General features: G+C 51.6%; 1 protein-coding gene across 10 annotated transcripts in view; it reads left to right on the top strand.

The window, feature by feature from the left end:
• The window catches only part of CDH23 (cadherin related 23), a 419,373-nt gene that overhangs the window by 153,680 nt on the left and 238,921 nt on the right, over window positions 1–26,772 (top strand). For all 10 annotated transcript variants that reach the window (XM_021943382.2, XM_021943384.2, XM_031652259.1 and 7 more), the window contains 2 exons: window positions 16,013–16,207; window positions 20,057–20,185. In XM_021943382.2, the coding sequence (XP_021799074.2) occupies window positions 16,013–16,207; window positions 20,057–20,185 (324 nt within the window). The remainder of the gene's footprint in view (window positions 1–16,012; window positions 16,208–20,056; window positions 20,186–26,772) is intronic.

Consider the following 26,772-nt stretch of genomic DNA (forward strand, 5'->3'; position numbering starts at 1 on the left):
CAGGGCCCCAGTGCTGTTACTCCTTCCCCCACCGTCCCATCCTCAAGGCCAGTGAGTATACACCAGGCATGCTGGATTTGCAGGGGCAGGGGCAGCGTCAATTATGCTGCTGACATGGGGCTTGCTCAGCCTGGGGGAGGTTCTGGGAAGAGCCAAGAGGAGTGTCCTGGGGTGGGTGGAGGAGGGAAGGAAAATCGGATGTAGAAAAGTCTGGAAGATGCTTCCCCTCCACCCCCACAGCCAGCCCCCACCGGCTGCCTCCCCCAGCCAAAAGGCAAGGCTCCCTCGCAGCAGAAAACATATACACGTATTTGCAAGCTACAGTACAAACGAGCGGCAAACCTAATGATTCGTGATTATTATTTGAAGGGTCCCACTGTTACAGATTTATTTGTCATTTCTTGTAATAACACCGACGGTAATGAATTCATTTGTATTAATGTGAGTGTCACGAGGACTTCCGTCGAAATTCCGCATTAATTAATGTACCATTAAAACAAAGTGTCGCCCAATTAATATCAAACAGAGGTAAGGCTGCCAGGGTCCTCTTCATCTGGGTTTCATTTGCAATTCATGGTATTAACACCCTGCTTAATGAACATCATTTGCAATTCCTACCCCTGGTCTCTCCCACTTCCTAGGGGAAGGTCAGGGAGCCCTAGGAGCTGTTGGGCCCTTCACTGGGCACCCCGGGGCCAGGAGGAGGAGGGAGGGGTGGGACTCTGTTTCTAGGTGGAAATCGAGTCTCTGCATTCTTCATTCCAGAAGGGGCTTGGAAGGCCCTTGGAACTTCCTGATCGGTTGGTTATCTCCTTCAGTTACCCAGAAGGTACCTTCCTGAGGTTCTGGTAAGGAAGAGAAGACTAGTTTGTTTCTTGGTCAAGCCTGGTCTTAGCAGACGAGGCCATGGCCATCCTGGAAAAGCCTTCTAGCAGGGTGCACCCAGGATTCTGGTTTCCCTCTTTTCTTGGGGTCAGCCTGGTGGTCTTCTCATGGTCTTTGTGTGCCATGAGAAGACCACCAGACTGACCCCAAGGACCCTCAGGACCTCTAGCTGTCCCTGAAGCCAGCAGTGGAGCCCAATGGATCTTGGTCTCCAAGGCACAATAGACCAAGGAATTGGACCCCCCACCCTGTTCCTCCCACAACCCCTGCAGCGGGGCTTCCACCTCCCCTAGCAGGGACAGAGGCACCATCCAGCACCCTCCCCTCTCAGGGAATGCTCCTCAGGTGAATGGATCTCCTTGGGCTGCCCCCGCCCAAGTATAAGAAGCTGAGGCTGCCACTGGCAATAAGGAAGTTTCCTGCAGTGATCGTGACTGCTATCGCTATGACTGTGGGCCAGGCCTCAGGCTAAGTGTCTCAGAATCACTACTGCTAGGCCCACAGATGCAGGAGGAAGGTGTTATTGCCCCATTTTACAGATGAGAAAACTGAGGCTCAGAGAGCTTCGGTACTTGTCACACAGAGGTGGAAGAGGGGAACTAGATAGGTGTTTGGGTTTGTCACATTGATGTCTCTGTGTCCTCCCATCCTTTCCAGCTAGTGATCCACATGAGAGCTGGAGGGACAGGGCCACAGGGGGCCAGGCCTCTGGTGTCCTGGCACATGGTGCCCTTGACTCTCAGAAAGTCCTTCCTTCATTGGTTGCCCACTTGCAGGGACTGTGCCCCGCAGTCCTGGCACATGGCAAGCACCCATAGCCGGCCGTGGAGTATTTTAACCTGTGCTTAGTCTACATGAGAGTGTCATGTGTCTCACTGGAAAGTGAGGCTCTGAAAAAACAAAAAAACAAACAGGAAAGGGAGGGAGAAATGCTTTCACTGATTTTCGCTTCAGAACACACTGCCTTTTTATATTCTGAGGATGGTCCCAGAGCAAAGGGGCTGGCGTGGAACTAGAGTGGCTTGGATTTGAGGAAGGACTCACAACCGAGCAGAAAGGGAGTGCGGAGTGATGTGGTCTGCCCCGTCATTGAATGGACAAGGACCCAAAAGCCAAAAAGCTTTGATTCTTGTCCGGGATCACACAGGGGACCCTGGTCCAGGGTCTTCTGTCCCCGATCCAGGGCTCTTTCTTCCACCCAATGCTGCTTCCCTCGAGGTTAAGAATACTGTGTGTTTGGGAAACCACCTTACATTCATGTTAGGGCAAGGTAGGGGACATCAGGGAGTCAGCACTAACATGGGCACCTGCAGTGAGAACTCTACCCCAGGGACCATCTGTGTGACTACCATCCAGTACCCCCACTCCCAACTGCAGCTTTTTCATCTGTAAGACAGGGTTCCTGGGCTAGGGCAGTGCTTCCCCACCTTGGCTGTACATGAGAACTTGATGGGAATTTAAAAGATACGGAGGCAGGGACTGGGCCCCAGCACCGATATTTTTAAAAAGCTCCCCAGGTGATTCTAATATGCAGCCAGGGGTGTGAACCATTGGAATAGACATTGGAATAGGATCATTCGGTCTTTCTTCACCGATTGAAGCTTAAGCCATTTCCCCAAGGTCCCCGGAGCCCAGTGACTTTCTGCAATTGCCCTCTCCCTGCCTGGGTCCAGTGCCCCCCAATCTCCCCACACCCCCAGCCCTCACCACCCCTCAGCTCCCCTGCAGCCCGGTGCAAACCTTCCCCAGCTCTGTCGGCCCTTAAGGCCCAGGGAACCAAGTGACAGGTTCTGCTTATCACATCACACCGCCTGAAGGGCCAGCAGCTGTAGCCTCAGGATTGGAGAGGCAGAAACCGCACCAGGCCTACCCCACCATACTTATGCCTGCCCAGGCCTCTGCTCCCCCCTTCACCCACTCCTTCAGTATGCACACCCACCCAGGCTGGGGACAGAGGGACAGGGGTGGGAGGAGTCCAAGGGGCAGGGGAGGAGAGACAGCGAGAGAGCCTGCTTTGCTGGAGCTGTCTTCTTATTCAGAATCCATTTGTTAGGTGCAGCGTCCCATAGATGTAAGGCCCGCCCTGAGGAGATTTGCATATTTATTTTGTTTAACATGATTCATCATCATGCAAGGGAATGAATTTGGGGGCAGGGAGATGGAGCCCCATTTGTGAGCAGGACATCTGGGTACAAAGAGCTCAGGGCAGTGTTAGAGGCTTTTGCACACCCAGAGTGCTCCCCTTTGGGATGGAGGTGGGGGACGTGTGATCCCCAGAGGGTTCCCTGGGAGTTTTCTCTCTGCTGAGGGCAGAGCAGGGACCTCAGCCTTTAGAACCTTCCCCTCCCTTTCCAGACCTTCCCACCATAAGTAACATCTGCAAAGCACCTTACAGTTTACTGACCCTTGTCTATGCACATCTCCACCTTAACCCTTACACAGCCCCATGAGGTAATAGCATTACGACAGAACCAGAGATTTGCTGAGCACCCATTATGCACTAATCACTTTACACACTTTGTCTCCCATAAGCCTCACTATAACTCCATGAAGCAGGTTTCTTTTTTTTGCTTTTTGTTTTTCGAGACAGGGTCTCACTCTGTGGCCCAGGCTGGAGTGCAGCAGTACAATCACAGCTCACTGCAGCCTCAATGTCCTGGGCTCAAGCATTCTTCCCACCTTTGAGTCCCAAGTAGCTGGAACCACAGGTGCACACCACCATACTGGACTAATTTTTTCTTTTTCTTTTTTTTTTTTTTTTTTTTTGGTAGAGATGGTCTCACTATGTTGACCAGGCTGGTCTCTAACTCCTGGGCTCTAGCAATCCTCCCACCTCAGCCTCCCAAAGTGCTCTTTTTCTTATTTTAAAAAAATTCCAGGAGGCTCCTTGCATCCCTCAGTCACCACTTTTCAGACTCTACCAAGCCTCAAGGTTACTGCATGCCTCCAGCCCCTGCAGCCCTGGGTTCAGAGACAGTGCCCTGGAACGTGATGGCCCAGCTTCTGGACTGCAGGCTAGCTTTTTAGACAGGACTCTTCTTATAGATCACATCGTATCATTCCCCGGATTTTTCTCTTGAAGTTTTCTGCCTCTGCAGAAAGTTGTGAGAATTTTTTTTTTTTTGGCCTTTGATTTTTCAAAACATGTTTCCATAGTTAATTCATTTTATCTCCACCCCAGCTCTATATAGAAGATAGTATAGGGATTACTATACCCATTTCCTGGATGGAAACACTGAGGCATCAGATGTTTATGTTGACATTGCATAGCAACAGAGAAGGAAGTCGGGAAGATTGTTTTTGGAGAGCAGCCGGACTGTGACGCAGTCTGGGGCAGTTGTTTCTGGGATTTTCCTAATCAGGCCAGTGTGCGTAGAGAGGAATACGGGCACCACACAGATCCTTCCTGGTCTCCAGAAGCTTGTTTCCAAGTCCCTACTTGAGGGTAGGAGGGTATGAGGCTTCCAGCAGCCAATCAGACCAATCACTCTGGCCAGGGAGGGGTATGAGATGATGACTCTAAATAGCTAATAACTGGATTTCCCAACTCATACCTTTATTCTTGGTTTCCTTCCATTTCATGGAGAGGAAAACAGAAGCCCAGCCCATGAGGGAGGGGGTGGTACCTGGTACATGCTGCCTCGTGTTAAAAGCAGATATCCTGGGTGCTGGGGCCAGGGCGGGCACCAGGGCTGCACCGTCATCATGGCCCTTCCTGTTCCCTTTTTCTTTGCACACAGCCCTTAGCCAACTGCTGGGAATGGAAATAGTGTTCTTTATAATGTGAAATTATTTCTTCCTTAGTGTTTCAGCCTATAGTGTCATTGTTATGAACTTTGGTGCCACTTTGACTCTTGATCCTTTGTATGTGGTCCAGCCGCCCGTCCCTGATGCATGCTGCCCTCTGCTGCCATGTACTCTCTCCCTCTGCTCCTGCTGGTTTGCAAGTGAGAGGGTGCGGGGGGAGCCTGGAGGAGGCAGGTGCAGGGATGGCCCTGGAATGTTGTCAGTGATGGCAGGTGGCACTGGGGGATCTCCAAATTCTACTGTCATTCATTCTACAGGAAGGTCATTGGGTTGGAGTCAAGGGTAGGGAAATTTGCCTTGGAGCTCCTTAGTCTCTGAATAGGAAGGAGCTAGGGCCATTTCATGCTTGGGTATCACACTTGGCCTTGAAAGTCAAGCTCCTGAGAAGAAGTGGGGGAGGCCCCAGATGTCCCTCTGATGAGACTCCACCTAGCCCTGCGTGTCCCACATGTGTGCATGGGGTGAGGGGGAGGGTGTCTCACCCCAGACCCAGGCATGTGTGCTAGAAGCCTGGGTGGAGCCAACAACCTCTTCTAAGGGAGGGAGTGTCAGTCACTGGGTGGTGATGTCTGACCTCTGCCCTCTAGGGGAAATATCCAAAGGAACGCAGGTCGGAAAGACAGAGGCACCATGAGCACGGACCTGGGAGGGGACTATGCTTTGGGGCTGGCACGTGGAACAGTTGAACTGAAATCGAGGCCCCAGTGGAGCAGCAGTGAAAGAGGAGTTTAAAGAGAGAAGGTTTGATGAGACTATGGTGACGGTCAAGGTCTGGGAGACTTTGCCTTGGAGCACATGATGGTGTTTTTGGGGAAAATGAGATGCTGGATGAGTGCTTTAGGGCAGGGACTTTCAGGAGCCATTACAGGGGGCAGAGTTGAAAGGGAGGAGGCAGCTGGGCACCATGGCTCATGCCCATAATCCCAGCACTTTGGGAGGCCAAGGCGGGCAGATCACTTGAGGCCAGGAGTTCGAGACCAGCCTGGCCAACATGGTGAAACCCTGTCTCTACTAAAAATACAAAAATTAGCTGGGCATGGTGACGCAAGACTGTAATCCCAGCTACTGGGGAGGCTGAGGCAGGAGAATTGCTTGAACCCGGGAGGTGGAGGTTCATGCCATTGCATTCCAGCCTGAGTGACAGAGCGAGACTTGGTCTCAAAAAGAAAAAGAAAGGGAGGAGGACACTCGGTGGTACAGCCATAGGGAAATACTGTTTTTAATTTTGATATTAACTTTTATCGAACTAATATATGTATGAATTTAAAAGTCAAATAGTAAAGCTCAGCTTATAATAAAAGCAGCAGACCCTGATTCATTCTTTACCACTCCTGCTTCCCACCCTGAGAGAATCTCATTCAATTTCTAATATTCTAAATCACATGCTTATACATTGTTTTAGTTTTGAATATTATCTATTGATTTCCACCTATGAAAGATGAGAATTTCACTTTTACACCATCCTCTACCTTAGTTATACACACACACTGGAGCATGCACCCTACTGTTAACATTCACTACACCCTACTCTTAACGTACGTGCACCCTATACAAACATCCTACTCTTAAATTTCACTACGTCCTACTTGTAACATATATACACCCTACATAAACACCCTTCTCTTAACATTCACTATCCATCTCTAAACATAATTATATTTCTCTTTTTAGCTAAAACATCATTTAGTGTACACAGTATTATGATTATGTAAATGTTATTCACAGCTGAGCCACATAATATACTGTAATTATATTTCCTCTTTTATTTTCCCTAGAATTAATAGTCACTTCTTTTTTTGTTTCTTAGTGTTCCTTAATGCTTGATGTAGGGAGCCTCTCAGCATATTCAAAGTATATTGAATTTTTAAAATTTGATTTGCATTTTTCTTAACAACATTCTCCCTGGAGTGTCCACCCTCCTGTCTCAACCTGGACCAGCTGTGCTCTGACTTGTGTGGTGTTCTGGAGGCTTGATGTGGGGTGAGCGTTGGGGAGGAAAAGAGTCACTCTGAGAAATCTGTTGTCTTTCTCCTCTATTGGATCCCGTTTCATGAATGTCATATTTTCCTCTTTCTTGGTTTACACCCTCGTTATGATGAGGTATACTCTTCAGTAATTTTCAGAAAGAAGCATTCATGGGAATTTTTTTCCACTTCATCTGAACAATATGTTCATGCTATGCTTTTGTTTGTTGATAGTTTGGCTGCATATAGAATTCTGGAATGGAAATAGTGTTCTTTGTAATGTGAAATTCTTTCTTCCTTAGTGTTTCAGCCTATAGTGTCACTGTTATGAACTTTGGTGCGACTTTGACTCTTGATCCTTTGTATGTGGCCTTTTGTTTTCTCTCTGAAAGTTTCAGGATTTTAAAAAAATAATCAATGTTTTTGAAACTTCATGGTTTTATGTCTCAGTATAAGTCTTTCTTCTGAACACATAGTGGTCTCTCTCAATCTGGAAACATGTCCTTCAGATCTGGGAGATTTTCTTCTGTTACTTTTGGAATGATTTCTTCCTCTTCATTTACTCTTTTTTTTTTTTTTAACTTATTTTATTTATTTATTTATTTATTTATTTATTTATTTATTTACTGAGACAGAGTCTCACTCTGTCACCCAGGCTGGAGTGTAATGGTGTGATCTTGGCTCACTGCAACGTCCGCCTCCTGGGTTCAAGCGTTTCTCCTGCCTCAGCCTCCCGAGTAGCTGGGGTTATAGGCACCCGCTACCACGCCCAGCTAATTTTTCATATTTTTAGTAGGGATGGGGGTTTTGCCATGTTAACCAGGCTGGTCTCAAACTCCTGACCTCAGGTGATCCACCTGCCTCGGCCTCCCAAAGTGCTGGAATTACAGGCATGAGCCACCATGCCTGACCTGTATTTTTTTTCCTCTGGAATTCCTATTAGTTGGAATGTTGGATCTTCTGAACTGCTCCTCTAATTTTCTTACTTTTCTCTCCCATTTCCTCTCTTTGAATTTGTTTCTACTGGGGAAATTTCTTTATCTTCCAACTCTTCTGTTGAGTTTTTAAATTTCTACTGGGCCTTTTTTCCTCTTGGAATATTCTTTTTCCAAAGATGTTGTGTCTTGTCTCTCTGAGGATGTTAAAGATGCTTATTGTTGTTACTCCTTTTTACTGTTTTTTCCCACTCTGTCTTTCACATTAGAGGCTATTCTCAAATGTTTAGTGATCCTTAGTTGTCTCTTCATATATACAGGTGAGTTCACACGTAGCTGCCTGGAAGTTTGCTGTGTATGTGTGGAGCAGGGCACGGTTGGGACTGCTTGTTCACCAGTGGGCTCCATTATGGAATGATTGGAGGAGGACCTGGCTATTCTTTCGAGGGATCTACAACATGTCAATGTTCGTGTTTTCTGTCTTGCACCAGTTCTCCTTTTTACTGCCTGGAGGCTTCAGGAGGCTGAATGGCTAAAGAGACCTGATGAGGGATGGGGTTTGTGGGGAAGGTACAGATTTCCTCCTAACCTCCCTGTTTTCAGTGCCTGGTTCAGCTTCCAGCCATGAGTCCAGAGCTTAACTAACTCAGACCCTCTAGAAAGTAAATCTCACAATTTGTGCAAGAGTTGGGGAAGGGATCTGGGAGTCTAACCACTCTTTTTAAAGCTGTCCAGCCTCACCCCATTCCCTCCCACTCAGCATCACCTGCTGTCTCCAAGTCCCGAGCTTTTCCAGTGTTCCGAGACACAGGCCTGAGCTTCAGCTCGCCCATCTCCTCAGGCAGTTATAACTGGCCCATCTGTTTCCAGTTTCCAGAATTTTGTTGACATCTCTCATCTGCTGTTGTTTCCTCTCCTGTTCTTTTTGCCCTTGTGGATTTATGCATTTTTAATTCCTTTATTGTCATTTTGGTGAGGGGCTGGGACAAAAACAGAAATAAATGGATGTGTTCAATCTGCCATGTGTACCACAAAATCCTGATTCTTTTAAAACATTTATTGAATGCCTTCTATGCACAAGTGACAGTGCCAGGACTAAAGAGGTGGCCAAGGTAAATAACAAAAAGGTAGAGGAGGGTGAAGAGTGGGAGTCGGGAAAGAGAGGAGGTCCGGTATGGCTGCAGCAGGTCAGGAGGGCCATTCGGTAAGCACTTTGATGAGTGTCTTCTAGGGATTCCAAAAGCCAGTACACAGCTGGAGGCTGCGAAGGAGGGACTCTGAGGAGGGACTTGGAGATGGGAGGGTGCTGGGCTGGCTCTGGAAGAGACCAGAACAGCTGGGGAGACCAACCTAGGCCCAGAGAGATGTCCTCGAGCCATGTCAGGGTGTGAGTGACTTAGGACCCAGCCCACAGAGCTGGCAGCCCACCCCGGCTCTCAGAGCATACCTGGCACCTTTTAGATCCAGTACATTTCACCCAAAAGAGCAGATACTGGTAGAAAGAAGAGATGGCGCCAAATTATTGCTCCCCGATTCCTCCAGATAGAGATGCCGGAGTACGGGTACACATGGGTTTGTGCACACACGTGTGCCCCTCCCTGACCAGAGTGGGGCTCCCTGAGATATGTGTTGATGCCCCGTGGGCACTTGCCCCTCCTGCTTCTCTCCCCTGTACTGTCCTCTGTGGACCTTGTCCTCCTGCGCTCAAGTGCCTTCTTGCTTATTTGAGAAAGAAGCATAGCCCACCTCTCCCATAGACCCCATTTCTCCTCCCTCACTGCTCCCCCATAAGCTGGAATGCCACAAACCCCCATATTTGGGAGTGACATCCTCCCGAAGCATTCCAGTAGGCCTCCAGAATCACCAGTGAAGAGGCACCTGCTTTAGCGTCCAACAGAAACTGAAGTGCAGTTTCTCCTCTGCCCCAGGAGCCCATGTTCAGAAAGTTCCTTGCCTCCGACTTGAATTCTTCTTGTTCCAATGGGAGCCCCTTTCCTTATTCTCAGTGGAAGTGTGCGATTTCGGAGTGCCCTCCTTCCTTCCGAAACTCTTTTTAGGCTAAAGCTCCCACCAATCCTCTGTTCTCTTACCTAGAGGCCTCTTCAGCTGCCACCCTCACCCGCAGCCCTTCCAGACCAGGAAGTCCCACTTAGGAGGGGCCCTGAGCCCACTCTCCATCCTTATCTCTGGGATCCTGAGGTCTGGGCACAGAAAGGTGACCCGACTTTGAATCCTGATTCCACCACTTACAATCTGTGTGACCTTGCACAAGTGGCTTCATTTCTCTGACCTTCCATTTTCCCCATCTGGGAAAAGGAAGCAGGGAGTGAAGGTGTGTAAAAATGCAACCAAGGGCAGAGGACGGAGGGGCAGAATCCCAGTAACCCCTCTCCCCGCCCCACCCCAGCCCCAGCAGGCAGCAGCCCAGCCTCTGAGCAGCACAGGAGGCTCCGTTACCAGCTCTGATCCACCGAGGCGCCTGCACCTTGTCAGAACTCCATCTGTCAGGAATTTATTACTAATGCATTTTATAACAGGCTCTATAATAAGATATTAAAGACTGTAGCGGCATCTAGCAAGCATTCCATAAATATTAATAACGCCTTTAGAGATGGCACCTACGGTGGAAATGGTAGGGCTTTTTGCCAAAGTTTGATCAAGGGTACAGCATAAATCTTACAGGGGGTGAAGGGAGCAGGTGCACCCCAAAGGTGAGAGGGTGTGGCATCCTTCTTTTCTCTCTCTCTCCTATCTTCCTTTCTCTTGCTGCTTAATGTTTGTACGTCTTTTCCTGTGTTCATAACTTTTCCTCTAGAATGTCTCTTTTTATTTTCCTGTTTCAGTTAGTTCCTTTCTCCCCAAGTTTCCTTTCCTCCCTTTTCTCTTGCAAATTCTCTTTCCTCTTCATTCTGTCTTCACTCTGGCCCTCAGTCCTGCCCCTCTTACTGTTCTCACTGCATTTTCCTCTGTGTTCCTGTGCTCTCCCTTCTCCCTGCCCCTCCTCCATGCCCCCCTTTCTTTACTGTTCTCTCTGTCTGGTTCCTCCTTCCTGCCTCTCTGCCCCTCTCCCTCTGGCCTTTTCTCCCTCGCTGCACGCGCTCCCTCACCCTGTTCCAGTGAGCACCCGAGCCACCTCTGGAGAGGCCTGGAGTGTAATGTAACTCACACTGCATGTGAGAAGTGAGCTATTTATCATTATTATTAACGAACAAGATCCTTTGCACGGCAGAACTTTCCCAGAGTCTATTCCCTTGTCACCCCAGGAGTAGCAAAAAGATTTATTTGTCTCTGAATTGCACAGGGTGGCCCATTTACAGCAGGTCCATCAGAAGTGATATGGAGCTTAAATGGGAACTGGAAGAGGCAGGACCTGCCCTGCCTGCGACCTGCATGGTGTGGGTCACTTGGTGAGAGAGACAACCTGGCAGGTGCAAGAATTTTGAAGGGGATAATGCCTAGACGTGCTCCCTGGTCGCCTGAAGGCATGGGTGTACATTTGGGGATACTTCCTTTGAAATGGCCCAGAAGCCGTAAGGGTGGGCCGTAAAGGTGGGACCAGGCATGGGGGGTACCATGAAGGAAGGGAGGAGGGAAGCAGGGGTGGGGCAGAGAAGTGGGTCAAGAGGCCTCCCTCAGAAGTAGAAGTGATCATGCCCCGTGGGGTCTTTCTTCCAAAGACCACGGCTGCTCCCTTCCAGCAAGAAGGTGGACCCAGGGCCGGTCTCCACAATGGAGGTGTGGGGAGAAGCTGCCCTGGAAAGGAGAGACCCAACCCCCAGCTGAAACAGGCCTCTTGGTGCTGCTTCTTACAACGCCAGCCCATGCAGTCCCAACCCCAGACACCACCGAGCCCCAGCCGCAGACACCAGAGCGACACCTTCCACTCTTTCTCCTTGTCCTCAGATGGCAAAGCCTGGCCCTGCCGAGCATCTCTCTTCAAGGCCTGTCCTGGCTGACTATGTCAAGTCCATGATCAGGCCATCCCCTGCGCATCCGGCCACCTCCCCATGCACATGCTGATAATTGCCTGCAACCTGGATTTGCATGTTAATAGGAGTGTCTGGGGACAGTTAAAATGAAGAGGGAGCTGGCATTTACCCGGGCTCCTTTATTCTTCTCTCCATTGTAACCTCCAGCCTCGTGTGGCAGGCACTGCGCCCTCATTAGCAGTCCTGCAGCAGCGACCTGGCACTTTGCTTGCTGTGGGCGCTAAAGAGGTAGAATCCCATCAGCAGAGGGTCTGGGTGAGCCTGGGGTAGAGCCGTGGAAATGAGGAGGCCCTGCCCATGGCTGGGCATGCTCTGGGGGCAGGAGCAAGGAGCTGAGACCCATGCAAGCCAGTGTGAGCAAGTGGGGTGCCCACAGAAAGGACAGCACAGGCAGGTCATAGCACTGCAGCCACAGGCAGGAGACAAAGTCAGTGGGGCCTGGGACAGCCATGGTAGGAGGCTCTTGGAGGCCCTCGTTTCTGTTTTGTCTCCTGCACTGTGTTCTGCTCCGCTCACTGCAGGTGGGCTTCCTCTGACTGCCCGTGGCATCTCTGCCACCCTGTAGCTGTGGCTTGTGTGTGGCTTTCGGCCTGTCATTGTGCTCACTCCAGCCAGATAACAAAGATCTTTCTTTTCAGATTCTCAGAGAAAATTGATTTAATTTCTCAGGCCCCACCTGATTGATGTGGCCTGGGTCCGAAGTTACTTGGAAGAAATGAGAGTGCCTAGACCCATCATCTAGAGCAGAGCTGTGGTCATGAGGGGCAACTGTTCTTGGAAGGAGGGTGGGCGGGGAGGCAGCGGTTGGCATCTCTTTGGGTGAGGTGGACAGAGAACTCTGTATGAGTCAAGACACCCGATTTCCACTCATGGACTCTGCCATGATCCACCTGTGAGGCCTGGAGCAAGGCACGCCCCCATCTGGGCTCATTTTCACATCTGTAGTCCATCCTAGGAAATGGAGTTTGGACACGTTTGAGTTCCTTCCAGCTCCTGCATTCCAGCCATCCAGGGTGGTGTATGGTCAGGACTGGCTTCCTCGTTTAGAAGCCTCCCAGGCCCCCAGGTGCCCCTCTCACCCCTGCCTCAGATCCCACCCCTCCCCTCACAGGCTCTCAAGCCCATTGTGGAGGGTCTCCTGGGGCTCTTCCATCCTCATCTTGTCTTCAGCAGCCAGGATCCAATCAGCGGAGATGTTCTCTTTCTGAATTTTAAGGTACTCATATGTCCCAAGTTCATGGTGAAGAGATTCGTTGACTGTTGACACTATTTATAATACTTCCCCCTTTATGTGGGGCTCATCTCACCCTGCCTGTATTGAGTATTTTGTATATAGTAGTAAAGGGCAATGACCATTTGTTAGATATTATCCAATGTTGCTGTGTATCTGGCCAGGAGACTGCTTTCACACTTTATCTCATATAATTCTTTTGTTTGTTTGTTTGTTTGTTTGAGACAGAGTCTTGCTCTGTCACCCAGGCTGGAGTGCAGTGGCATGATCCCGGCTCACTGCAACCTCCACCTTCTGGGTTCAAGCCATTCTGCTGCCTCAGCCTCCCCAGTGGCTGGGATTACAGGCACGCACCACCATGTGGCTAATTTTTTGTATTTTAGTAGGGAACCCGGAGGGTTTCACCATGTTGGCCAGCCTAGTCTCGAACTCTTGGGTAGGAGCTGCTAACAGCTCCATTTTACAGATGAGGAAACTGAGACCAAAAAGAAGTTTAACAGCATATGTCAGCAATCTCCCAGGGGAAAGGTCCAGACTCAAAGTTAGGGAGTCTAACTCAGAATTCATGCTCTGAGCCACCAGGTGTCACTCCCTGTAGCCTAAACCCAGATGCACCTGGCCCCATAAAGCAAATCTGCTTGTGTTGAGTCTGTAGATCTGTGTGCATGTCTGTGCATTTTCCATGGAACAGCAGCTGGGTGCTCGGAGAAGCCCCCAGTGTATGTGCTGATGAGCGCCCCTCCTTCCCCCCATCTACTTCCCTGATAGAGCGTGGTGCCCAGGACCTGAAATGCAGGAAGTCAGCATTCTTTTCTCTCCAATAGTTTGTCCCTTCTAAGCATATGAATGGCTCCTTGCCAGGCCCATTTAAAACCTTCTCTAAGTTATGCAGAAATTAAATGGGTTTTCACCGCAGGGCATGAAACATAATCCAAGAAGGTCAGATGTGGAGACCATCACTTCTTTTTCCCCTTTTCCACCATTTCCTGAATCTTGCTTTTAAATCCTCTGATCAGATGCAGGAGGATCAGAGAGGCTTCCCCCAGGACCATGCGGTATGGACAGTCAAATGTCCTCGCCTCCCCGAGGCAGGGAGCTGGAGAGCTGACATCTCACGGGAGCCATCCCTCTCCTGTGGGCGCCAGCTTCATCCAGAGTGGTTTAAGTAGACTGGCCGAGTGCTCTGAAGTGAGGGCTGGCTGTTTTGGTGGTGGTTGTTGTTATTGTTGTTGTTGTTAAATATTTGGTAGAATTCACCAGTGAAGCTGTTGAGTCCTGTGCTTTTCTTCGTTGGAAGATTTTTTATTACCAAATCAAATAAACATAAAAGCATACTGTTGAATTAAAAAGCAAGTTTCAGAGTGATCTATTTGTATATGAAAACCATCTATTTACAAACACCCATGAAACAGTATCTTATATTCATGGCTAGATATAGATACATATGAAGTATAAAAACAGACTTTCACACAAGGGGCTGGCAGCTCGGAAATCAGAATGTGGTCATCCTTTCTTGTGGCAGGAACCGTGGGCCCCCATGAAGTGTTTCATTCTGGATTCATGGGACTGGCTCTGGCGCTTATGTGTGATCTAGAGAGAGAGAGGGCAGGACAGAGAACTGTGGGTTAGCTGAGAACCTCAGAAAGATCTCCTCAAGTGGGAGGAGAGGTGGAAATAAGGGATGCTAAGGTACCCAGGGCTTAGCAACAGGGGAAAGTTCTACCCCTAGAGCTGAAGGGAGAAGGAGAGGAACATAGTGTTATCAGAGCCCACTGAGAGTTGGGGCTGGGGAGGAGAGCCTGCTGGGGTAGAGCTGGAGGGGGTAGAGGAAGTAAGACCCCAAACTCTTTCTCTTCCTGCTCTGGGAGCTCCTACCAGAACTTCCCATTGGCAGAACCCGACTGGAAGCCAGCCAGCAAGAGAGCCTGGAGATGCAATCCACTGAGGGCCCGGGGATTGGGGAAAGGCAAAACTGGGTGGATCATGGGGCCAGGGCGGTGGGTAGACAGGGAATGCCCTGGATGGTACTGTTGATATCAGTGCTTCTTGACACTTCCCTACCCCACCCTTGAAGGTGCCCTTGTCTGTGCCCCTCTAGGTTTCCAGAAATTAAAATCACAGCTACTGTCTTCTCAGCACTTATGTGCTGGAATGTTTACACTCATGAGCTTGTGTATTCTTCACACTAACCCTATGAGATATGATTAGCTTCAGTGTACAGTGAAGGGATTAAGGATCAGAGAGATTATGTATTTAACCCAAAGACACACAGTGAGGCTGGGATTCCAACAAATGGTCTGTCCATCCCTGAAACTCTAGCACTTGTCTGCTTTGCCCCCTTGCAGACTTGATTCTGTTTTGGAGGGAATGAGCATCTTCCAAGCAGCTGAATTAGGACGGGTAAACCTAGCAAAGGAAAAGCACATTCAGATGTCCAGAGGTGTGAGGGAGCCTGCTGGGTTCAAGAAGTACAAATAGCTCCATTCCCCTAGGAAATAAAATGTGAAGGGGGAAACAGGGATGGACCACAAGGATCTGTGTTCTATGCAAAGGGCACTGGGGAGTCACGGATGGGGAGGAGGAGAGGGGTGTCCTGCATCTGCCTCCTGTCCCCAGTGGACAGAGTGGCTGGAACAGGCAGGACGTGAGCCTGCCCATTCAGGTTGACACTTGTCTGCTGATGGGGGCAAATCCACAAACCCAGGAAGAACCTTCAGCAGCCCCATGGCATTGTTCTCCGCAGGCCCTTTCCAGCCTGACCCGGGGCCTGTGAAGAGCACCCCTATATTAAGTGCATGGTCTGTCTGTGAAGGGCTGCCAGGAGGGAGGCTTGAGGTTGGTCCCCAGAAAGGAAGCCTGCAGCTTGGGCAGCCAAGGGGCTTTTGACAGAGGAAGCGAAACCACCAAGAAACAGGTTTGGGGACCATAAGACCCTCATCCAGAACTCCAGGATCAGCAGATCATCTTTGGAACTGGTGCTGTTTACAGCCACCAGGAGGCCATCAAAAAATGAAGAAGAAGGAAAAAAAAAAAAAAAGATACTGCATTTTAAATTTTTGGGCCCCTCCTAGAATGAAAATGACAAGGCCTCGGGTCTGATCGGCTGAGGGATGTAGAGAAGGAGCTTTGGGGGACTCGGCTCTGATGGCACAGCTGCTCCGCTCCGGCTCACCCTTGTACTTGCTTTGCTCTCACCCGCAGAATACACCGGTGGGGACGCCCATCTTCATCGTGAATGCCACAGATCCCGACTTGGGGGCAGGGGGCAGCGTCCTCTACTCCTTCCAGCCCCCCTCCCAATTCTTCGCCATTGACAGTGCCCGCGGTATCGTCACAGTGATCCGGGAGCTGGACTACGAGACCACACAGGCCTACCAGCTCACGGTCAACGCCACGGTGAGTCTCCACGCTGGGGCCCCGGCAGTTCCAGCTGCCTCTTCCCACCCTGGAAGAGAGCAATGGGGCATTTCAATGGGACACTGACCCAGTGGCACACACTCGAGGATCTGTAATAACAATAGTGGTGACAGTCATGATAGAAATGAGGCTGGCATTGCTGAGGCTTCGTGCTGTGTCCCTGGCACTGGGCTGAGCACTTGAAGGGACTTTAAACCTCAAGCATCCCTATGTCATAAGTATTGTTAAGATGCCCATTTTGCAGATGAGAAAACTGAGGCGCAGGAGCAATTCAGTGACTTTCAATGGTCACCCAGGAGCCTGACTCCGGCTCGGGTAACCTCCTTGAGACATTCTTAGTGCAGGGTGCCTCTTGCTCTCTGGGACACAGGACAGAGGTGTTCACCCAGCTGTGTCCTGACACCGTCCAACATGCAGGGCCCAGAGGAGTTCAGGCATCCTGGCTCTACTCTACAGAGTGGTGTCCTTCCACAGCATTCCTCTGGCCAAGCACATTGCTGGCCCCTGGGAATTCCAAGATGAGCGAGTCAAGGGCAGAAGGCAGGAGAGGGTAATTATCCCATCTGATGCTGACTGCTGAGAGTCTCACAGCCCATGAGTAGTGGGGGAGCAAGAACCCAAGCCCAGGTTGTCCACCTCTCAGTCCAGTGCCCTGACCACCGTGCCCCATGGCTAGACATCTCCAGGTCTCAAGAACATTGCAGCATGCCCTTTGCGCCAGCTGTTTGGGAGATCCTGGGAAATAGGCAAGCCACACTCTAAATAGGGTCCTCCCCCTACCCGTCCCCTCTCCCTGCTCCCAGCTGCTATGTCAGGGCATAGCTGGAGCCATCAGCTGGCAGCAGGGCCATAAGCTGGCCTGTTGTCCCTTAGATTCTGTTGACAAAGCTTGTGCCAAGAGCAAAAAAACATGGGAATCCCTCTCACCCCTCCAGGTCCCATCTGCCTGACACACAGCATCCACTCCTGACCCACATAGCTGTCGAGGGGGCTGCCGGCAGTGCTGGGGGCTCTCCGTGGCAGGTCACAGGCTGCAGATCCAAGGCTCTGGATCTGGACTGGGTTGAGAATCCAGTTTTGAAAGATGGGGTGCCCCAAGTCTTGGCCAAGATGCAGAGAAAGGCCTCAAGAGCTAGGAAATGCAAACTTCTTGTTTGTCTCTGGCCCAGTGGCTGTGAGGGAGGTCACTACAGGTGACACTCACATTCTTTTCTTCTCCCCTGGTTAAGTGTTAGTTGCCTGGGAGGAGCTGTGTACTACTGTTTGTAAAACTGACTTCGGGGGTCAAGAGGACGTGCAAGCCCAGGATTTGCTTTTTGTGCACATTCGCCTGCACCTTGCACGCAGCCCGGCACCCACACATGCACTGCCCCTCCACCGCACTGTTTGCACACACCAGGGCCCGGAAACACACAGATGCTTGCCCGCTGTCGGATAATTTCCATCCACCATAAAAATGGCTTTGGACCGTGAGGAATAGACCAGAGCTGGGCACAGGCAAGAATGTGGGTGGCGGGGCCTATCCAGAGGCCTGGGCTCAAGCTGGGATGATGAATACAGTTAAATTGCCATTACTTTCCCAGAAATCATGCTTGGAAGCAGCAGAACGGGAGGGGCCCTAGAAGTCCCTCTCTAGATGGCTTCCCCCTTGCTTCTGGAGGAGCTGACACCAAGTCTTTCTCGGGGCTGGCGCTGGGCCCTTGGCTGCTAAGCCCTTCCCCAAGGAAGGAGATTCTCGTGCCTGGCATTACAGGCAACAGTGTGAGTTCCCAGCCACCGCTGAGCAGGTACCAGGATGGGGAAATTGAGGCATCCTCTGGGAACAAGCTGCTGACAGCCATGGGCCCCAGAGTCACAGCTAGGAGCCTGGCAGGATCCCTCCCCTTTCCCCACCACAGAGTCCAGAGTGGGCTGGGCAGGGGCATTTGTGGCATGAGCAGGACTGCAGCCACAAGGATGGGACAGAGAGGGCCTGTGCCAGGCTAGACAAAAGCCAGCTGCCTGAAAAAGCCTGGTTATGGCAAATCAGAGCCGCTGTCATCCCCTGTCCAAGAGGTCAGGGGACTTGTTTTGAGCCTCTCCACTCTAGTCCTGGGTGCCTGGTGGTCATTCAGGTCCCTGGCTGGGAGCTCTCCCCATGGGCAGTGCCCAAGCCTGCGGTGCGGGCTCTGGTCCTGGAGCCTGAGAGCCTGCCCCCCGAGAACCTCTCTGATCACCTCCTGCTTCCAGACCTTCCCCTCCCTTGCAGTACGCACTCCCATCCCTGAAGGCCCCCCCACCCTCTCCTTGGCTGTCCCTGAGGATTCCTAAAGACAACCACCCCTCCCTTCTCCTAGACACTGCAGCTCCATCTCTGCAGGCCAGGAGCAGGTACCAGGCTTCTTGGAACACCAGGAATGCCTTGCATCATTCAAGTCACCCCAGACAAACCAAGGGAGATCTAACCTGGGGACAGTCGCTCCTCAAATCTTAACTCAGAGAATATTCCAGCCCGAGGGGCCTTAGAAGTCATTCACTTGAGCACCTTCATCTCACAGAAAAGGACATCAGATTCCCAGAGGGAAAAAGAACTCATTTGAGGTTACTCAGCAAATTAAGAGACCGAACTGGTGTTAGAGCTCTAAGTCAAAACTGTTAGTGGCAAATTTTTATGTGAAAGGATCTGAGTTTGAGTTCTGGCTACACACTTGGAAGTTGTATGACTGTGGGCAAGTTACTCAGCCTTTCTGAGTCTTTGTTAACTCATCTGAATAATGGGCCCATTGTAACTACAGATGCAAGTGAAGTGCCCGGTAGAGTGGCTGCCACCTCATTTGTGCAAAGCACTGCAGTTACTGTTACTGCTGGCTATTGTTATTCAGTTGCAGCAGGCTACTTAAACAGTAGGAGATAGGTTTTGGGTTTTCTTTCTTGCCAAGCATTAAAAAAAATTTTTTTGAGATGGGGGTCTCGCTGTGTTGTCAGGCTGGAGTGCAGTGGCTGTTCACGGGTGCAATCTTGGTGTACAACAGCCTCAAACTCCTGGGCTCAAGTGATTGCCCCACCTTAGCCTTAGCCTCCTGAGTAGCTGGGACTACAGATGCATTGGCGAGGTTTTATACAATGAAATTCCCAGCTGACGGTTTAAATATTGCTTGCCTGGCTACAGGGGGATGGCCTATGTGACCTCTCAGGATTCTTTCTTGGAGTCCCCCAAATGTCACAGACCCTGGAGCTCCCCCTGCTGGTTAGACTGGGAAAAGTCCTTAACCCGTAAAACCCCAGCCCAAAGCAAGGGACTCATGAATGCAGGAACGCAGGTGCCAGAGTAATCCCCTCTGTGGCCTTTCTTCCGAGGAGTCCCCATCCTTGTCAATCCCCTGCTGCCCTAGGATGAGTGGGGGCAGGAAGTGGGCACAGAGAGGGGTGGCGGCCCCCGGCTGAACTCAGCAAAGGAGCTGAAGGTGGCACCATATCTACTCTAAGCTGGTCATCCCACCACCCAATGTCCAAGGAAGTCAGGCCTGGGCTGCTAGGGGCTGGAGGTCTAGCTGTACCCCAGCCCTGCTTTGTAACACTGGATAAGCTGTCTTCCTCTGGACCTTGGGGATGCTGTTTGTGTTTTCCTGTACAGTTCAGAAATCACCACGGGTTCTTAGAGTTCTTAAGCTTCCTTTAACCAAGCCCTTCCCTGCTGGAGTGCAAGAGCATGGGTGTGTGTGTGTGTGTGTGCGTGCGTGTGTTTGCACATATGTGCTGCACAGTGCAGGTCTGTGTGTGTGTACATATGTGTGTGAGTGTCCCCACCATCACTCAGCCTAAGGCTGTGTGTTCTCTCTGCTCTCTAAGGATCAAGATAAGACCAGGCCTCTGTCCACCCTGGCCAACTTGGCCATCATCATCACAGACGTCCAGGACATGGACCCCATCTTCATCAACCTGCCTTACAGCACCAACATCTACGAGCATTCTCCTCCGGTAAGACTCCTGGCCCTGAGGGACTTCCTTCTGAGGTCCTGTTAGGGATTAGCCCTGTAGTGGGCCGGGCTCCTCCTTGGCTCCTGCACAGTCCCTGTGCGTGGCAGTGATGGGTGTCCTGGCACAGTGAAACCCCAGCCACTCTTCACACCATGCCCATCTCCTCACCCTCTCACTCTACCCCAGGGGCTCCTTGTGGCAAAGAACAAAGGCTTCCAGGGCAAGTAACGGGGAGCCATTCAGACAGACTTATGTGGAGGGATGGGGATCCCATGCAAAATCCAGCCTGGGCTGGAGAATGGATCTAGACTCAGTCTGGCTCCACAGAACATCAGTGTAGCTCAGCTGTGTCCCTGCCGTGTCAGTCTGTCCCTCTCTGCTGATGAGCACTGCCAGAGATGGTGGCAGCTGCCCTTCTTCAAGGGCCTTCTTGGCCCCAGCTCTTCCCTGCGAGCTTGCAGCTCCTGCTGCCCTCCCTAACGCCCAGTCTTTGGATTTCTTAAGTCCAGGTTTCCAAGAAAGGCTCCTGATTTTTCTGGTGTGTTGCAAGGTCATAGGTCACCAGCCTGTAGATCGGCTACCCATGGGCGTCTTAGAGGACAAAACATGCCTCGGCCCACTCTGCAAGGCTGTGGGTGGGGCAGCTTTGCTCAGCTGTGGGCCAGATGGGCAACGGCAGCCATCTCTAGTCTCATAACCACTCGTGCGTCTGTGCAAACTTGGATGCAACACCGGCTCTGGGTGGAAAAATTAGAAAAAGCTACCTCCCCTAGGCAGTCACAATCCCTGGTCATCAGCTTAGGGAACAGCATTTGGGGAAAGATAAATGAGCCCCTTCTTTTGAGGGAACTCAGTGTGCTTAGAGGAAGGACTCAGCTTTGGGAGCAAAGTGGGGCACCCGCCTGAGGCTCGTGGGTGTTCAGGGCCCCACCCGCACCTCCGCACAGGCTCACAGAATTGAGTGTGACAGACGAGCTTCCCTTGACTGGGGTGCAGGCTGTGCTCCTGGGCCTGACCCCTCATTTGGAGACCAGGGCTGCCCTGACCACTGGCCTCCCTTCAGAGCATGAGGCCCCAGTCTCCTAGTGTGTGGGGCTGGCATTCGGCCACTTCCTTCTTGGGGCAGGTGTGGAGGGAGGCTCTAAGAAGCAGGATCCTTTCCAGCCTGCTACTGTTGAATGTTTGAAGCTGCTTTGAGAGTAGAGGGGTACAGATCAATGCTCCCAATTCCCCAGCCTTCTCTTTCTTAGCATTCTGTGGGCAGTGGGAGCCCCAGCTTTTGAGACTGAAGGCCGACTCTTCTCAGTGCAGCCCAGCCCATTTCCCATGACTTTCCTAGCCCCCTTCTGCCCCTAGCCCAACTTTGCCAGGCCAATACCTTTACAGCATCAGGTCAGCCCTGACGTGCTATTTTCAGATGAGGCAGGGCCCACAATCTGCCCATGGCCCCTGGGCATCTCCTGAGTGCTCAGCACTCTTGAACAACTTGCCCCACCTCTGCTCCCCTGAAGGACTGGAAGCGTGCAGTCGGGCAGGGACAGAGTCTGCTGTGGGCATAGCACACAGTGTGTGCTCAGGAGATGGTTATGGAATGGACAAATGAACAGGCACCCTCACCCTGGGCAGACCAACACCCTGGGCAGACTCACCCTCCTGCACCCTCTCCTCCCCTGTGCCTGCTCTTGTCACCAGCCCAAAGTCCACCCACCCATTCTACCTTTCTTATAATTTTTTCACTCTACCTTTCTTATAATTTTTTCCCTGGCTTCTTCCCTACCTGTCCCAGAGACAGCAATTCCTCTCCCTCAACCCTGGTAGAATTAACTCTCTCTATGCTGCATAATTTTCCACTTAATTATAGTCTTGCCTGTAATGTTACCTATATATGTGGGCTACTTCTGAGCCCCCAGTAATCAAGGTACTTGCGTCTCTGGAACATGATCTCAGCCTTCCTTTGGGTCTCCAGGGCATCATGCCCAGGGCTAAGGGCAGGGAAGATGCCCAAGGCCAACTAGATTGAAGTACAGGACACGGTGGTGGCCGGGCTGGCAGAGGAGCTCAAAGGAGTCCCACACTGCCGTACTCACTTTGGCTGAATCACACAGCCTCCTGACCACCTCCTCACTGGGAAAGGGGGATAATTGTGCCTGCAACGGTGCCTCCCTCGCCTTAGGGTTTTAATGGTTGGAGATAATGCACATAAAACACATAGCAAGTGCTGCCAATTAGCGGACATTAAACTACACTGGGCAGTGACCTGGTCAGTCAATTACAGTAGCCAGGTTGGGTTGGGGCTCCCAGCTTCAGCTTCCTTTCAGAGTCGTAATAGTTGGCTGTTAAAAGATGTGTGTTCCTGGTGTGAGTGTCCCCTGAGACCCCTAAGTTGTCTTTTTCTAGTATTGTTTTTAGTATTTCGTGCAATGCTCAGTGTGCGTGTTTTCACTTCAGACCTGCAGATTTCGGAGCTGTCCATCCATTCAGTCTGCACTTCATCCTTTTATGCACCCATCAAACATTGATGAGGCTGTCCCATGTGCAGGCCCCATGCTAAGCCATGCCCTCTGCTGTCCAGGTGATCCCACAGGCTCCTGCTAGGGCAGCCCCCTCGGTCTCAGCAAACCAGATCCTTGCCCTTCTTAACTCCCAGTCTCCTGATGCTCCATTTCTTGGCATATGCTATGATTCTCCTCTCTCAGGGACAGGGATCTTGATGTCTCTTTGCCTCGCCAGTATTGCTCCTTTGTCTCCACAAGGGCACTAAGGCCCATGCCCAGGGATCTGCTAGACCCTCAATCTGGGTGGTGCAGGCTTGAACCCCGTAGCTTGGCTTATGGCTGGACTGGGGGAGCCAGAGAAGGCAGTGCATTGAGGGTTTCAGACCCTCCAGACTTGCCCGGCTCCACTGGTGCCCACAGAATCCACCTCTGTGTCCACACACCTCTGCCCTTCCTCTGGTCTCCACACGTGAGGAATTCCCGAGTTCCCTCGCCTTTTGCAGAGCCTCTGTCCTGCAGGCTGATTCCCCTGCACTCCCAGCCTGATCTTTCCTGGCTGCTAATTGGTTTCTGTGCCTTGATCTGGGCCCTCCATGTCCCTTTACAGTGTAGAACCCTGATTTAATGCAGCAATTCCCCGGCCAGGCCCAGGCTGAGATGCACCCTGGCCTGCTCTGCCTCCCAGGCCAGAGGACCCCAGCACCCCCATTCCCAGCCTTGCCTCTGCTGCCCCGGGGCCCCAACCGGACCTTTCCCCATTCTCCCCAACTCCCCCTCTTTATCTGCGGCTCGCAGCATGTATGCCTCCCCCTATCAGCGTATCGGGCTAGCATGCCTCATCTAAAGTGTATATATTACCTAATAAAATCCTTCTTATTTGGGATTATTGCATCAGATTTTAATTTCCTCACTCGAGCAGCAGCATGTCGGCCTGCCCGTCAGTGAAGGGCCGATAGAAGGTGAAAAGAGCGGATAAACTGCACAAATTACTGCCAGCCGATGCCTATCAGCCCTTCGACTGGAATTGACTGGAATTAAGGACTGAGAAATAGGATTTGCTACCTCAGAATCTGCTGTGGCAGCTCTCATCGGAAGTCCCTTTCAGCCCCCACCAGCCTGCCCCCTCCAAGGACGCCTCCTGTTCCCGAAGCAAGCTGCCCATTCACCTTTCAAGTCCTTAATCCCGTCATGGAAATGGGGTAGGGGGTGTCCCAGCTGAGCTTGCTGAGAAGGAGGAGGACATGGACCCCTGAGGCCAGGCACAGCCCAGCTGGGCTCCTGTGTCCACAGTTTTCCTGACAAGGGCATTTTTGGAAGGGACAAGCCACAGAGGGAAGAGACTTGCTCCCTTCTGGAGAAGTCCAGCTTCTCTCCACTGTGTCCCCACTGCCCGGGCCTCAGAGGCTGGGGCTGCCTCTCACACCTCACCCACATCTCAGCTTGGCACACCCACTGGGTGCAGAGCCCTGAGCCCTTGCCTCCTCCAGAGAGCAATGGGGTCCCCCGGGCCCACCCCACATGGCCCTCCATTCCCCAGTCACCCTGCCCCTTTCCCCTCCCCACTGCACCTTGTGACCCTCAGCAAATCCCTGAGCACTCTGAGCTTCAGTTTGCTCATACATACCCCCATGTGAGGAAAGAGAGAGGGGGAACCTTGCTGGGTGCCCCACACAGTGGCACATCGTGGGCACTCCACTCATGCCAGTTCTGCCCTGGAGGCTGCTAGCTGTCCTCACGATGCACAGAAAGCCCCTTGCCGCTAGGCAGAGATGATTAATGTGGGGTGTTGGGGAGTCTGAATTTGCTGAAATTCTTTGGAAAAAACCACATGGATGTGCGTTTTCTGGGAAGAGGCCCCTGAGTTGTCCTCAGATGCACACAGCGCTTCTAGGCCCAAATAAATAGTAACAATCACGTTTATAGCATTTGCCGTACGTCAGGCGCTGTTTTGAGTGCTTCACGTTTATCGGCTGCTGAGGGCTGGGGATTGTGATTTTTACCCATTTTATAGATGGGGAAAACAAGGCAGCAAGAGGTTACAGGTACCTTAAAGGATTTGAGCGCACGCAGTCTGGCAGCAGAGTCAAACCCTTAACCAGCTTGTGGTGCTTGTCCGCTCCTCCCATCACAAACAGCTGGGCCCCTGCAGGCCTGCACGCTGTAGCCTCTCTCTCAGGAGGCTTCCTACTCCCTGAAATGTGGATTCCTGTGAAGGGCAGATGCCCTTGGCAGGTCGCACCCTGGTACACACCGCAGCTGGACTGGCTCCCTGGAGAAGCACAGCAGGCAGCGTGCCCTTGGGAGCGGGGCCGGCTCTGGGTCGAGCACAGCCGCACTTCTCCATCCCCTGTCTTTGGAAATAAGTTTCAGTATATTGAAAATATAATCACTGAGCCTCTGAAACAAGAGCTGTGGGCTCCCAGGAGCCCTCATTCCTCCCTGTTAATTCCTTCTCATAACATTTCCAGTCTTTCTGGCTGCACTTGTATTAAAAGCTCAGGGTTTTATTAAAAGTGGATTTATTTACCCAAAAAGAGATGAAACCCCAGACTTTGCCAGGAGCCTGTCAGACCTTGCTTCGTGGAAGCTCGGGTATGACTCTTGTGGGAAGAGTCCCCGTTGTCCTCCTGTCCTGGTGAACCAACTGCCCTCCACAGAGCCCTGCCCGCCCAGGAGGCCTCTGGGCAGCCCCATGCAGGAGCCCAGCACGGGCTCTGAGGACTGAGGGCACTTTGGTCACCAGGTCTCCTCTACACAGGCCTACACCAGCCCCCTCGTGCCTCCTCCTGAGGATCACTATCCGGGGCCTGGCCTAGCCCTGCCCTGCATGTGTGCCTGGAACGTGCAGTTGCCCCTGAGTACTGCTTAGTGACTCTCTGGGGTGGTGCTCCGGTGGGCCTCAGGCCTAGTTATCCTAGCAGGCCAGGAGAGCATGGAGCAACTGCTGTGAAGGGATACCAGTGCCTGGGGAGGGTGAGGTAGGGGGGTGCCCCTGCTGTGTCATGGCAGCAAGACTGGGTGGAGTTAGAGGAGGAGCAGCTTGTCCCACAAGAGCGCAGGGTGTGCCTGTCAGGGAACAAGCCTCTCTGCCCAGGTGAGGGAGGTGGGGGTGCAGCGCAGGCTTCAGCCTCCTGCTGATAGACAGTGAGTGTAGAGAAGTGGCCAAGGCCACAAGAGCCCCTCATTAGCCATGCAGATGCCAGAGTTGACATTTCCCTAGGGGGTGGGGACAGGCTTGTCTTGCTCTCTATCACCCAGGGGAACACTGTGGCCTGGAACCAGAGCCTCAGGCAAGCAAGGTGGGCAGGCATGGCTGGCACTGGCCATGGTGCGATAGGACCTGGGGAGCCAGGTAAAGGCTGCCCCGGGCAAGGGGTGACTCAGCGAGTGGTGGCGGTGACCTTAAACCCTAAGGTTTAAGGGCTCTGTGAAGGTTTAAACAAACTCTTGTTTGTTCATTTGTTTATTCAGTCAATCAACCAACCCATTAATTGATATTTGAATGTGCCAGTTGTATGCCAGGATCTCTTCCTAGGACAGTCTTATGCCTCCAAGCACTAGGCTGAGCTCTGCCTTCTACCCAGAGCACCTTCCTCGTCATGTTCTCTCCCTGGCAAACTCCTACTCATGCTTCATGACCCATGCTGAATGTTGCCATCTGTACAACAGTTTGCCAATTCCTCCAGGTGGACTTCTCCCCTTTTTGGTACATACACATGGCTCCATCTGAGCCACATGTGTATTCACACTCCTCATATGTGTATAGCAGCTGTCTGCTCAGATATCCTTGACTTCATGCCTTAGGCTGTGCTCCCCAAGAACGCATTCCCCTGGCTCCCCATCCTATTAGTTCCAGCTCCTGGACCCTTCTCCACCAGTGCTGCAGAGAGAATGAATAGGGGTGTGGGCAGAGCCATTCCAAGCAGGAATTGCCAGGCACAGCACTGTGTGGGCCATGGTTCCTAGGGCCATGGCAGCCTCCGGAGTTGCCATGGTCACCCCCCGAGATACATGCTTTCACGATTTATGCTTTCATCCCTAAGGTAATTGATCCATCATGTTCTCCTTTATTCAGACCCCAGTGAAAACAAG

The sequence above is a fragment of the Papio anubis genome, chromosome 11 (assembly GCF_008728515.1).
Source record: "Papio anubis isolate 15944 chromosome 11, Panubis1.0, whole genome shotgun sequence".
Taxonomy (NCBI): domain Eukaryota; kingdom Metazoa; phylum Chordata; class Mammalia; order Primates; family Cercopithecidae; genus Papio; species Papio anubis.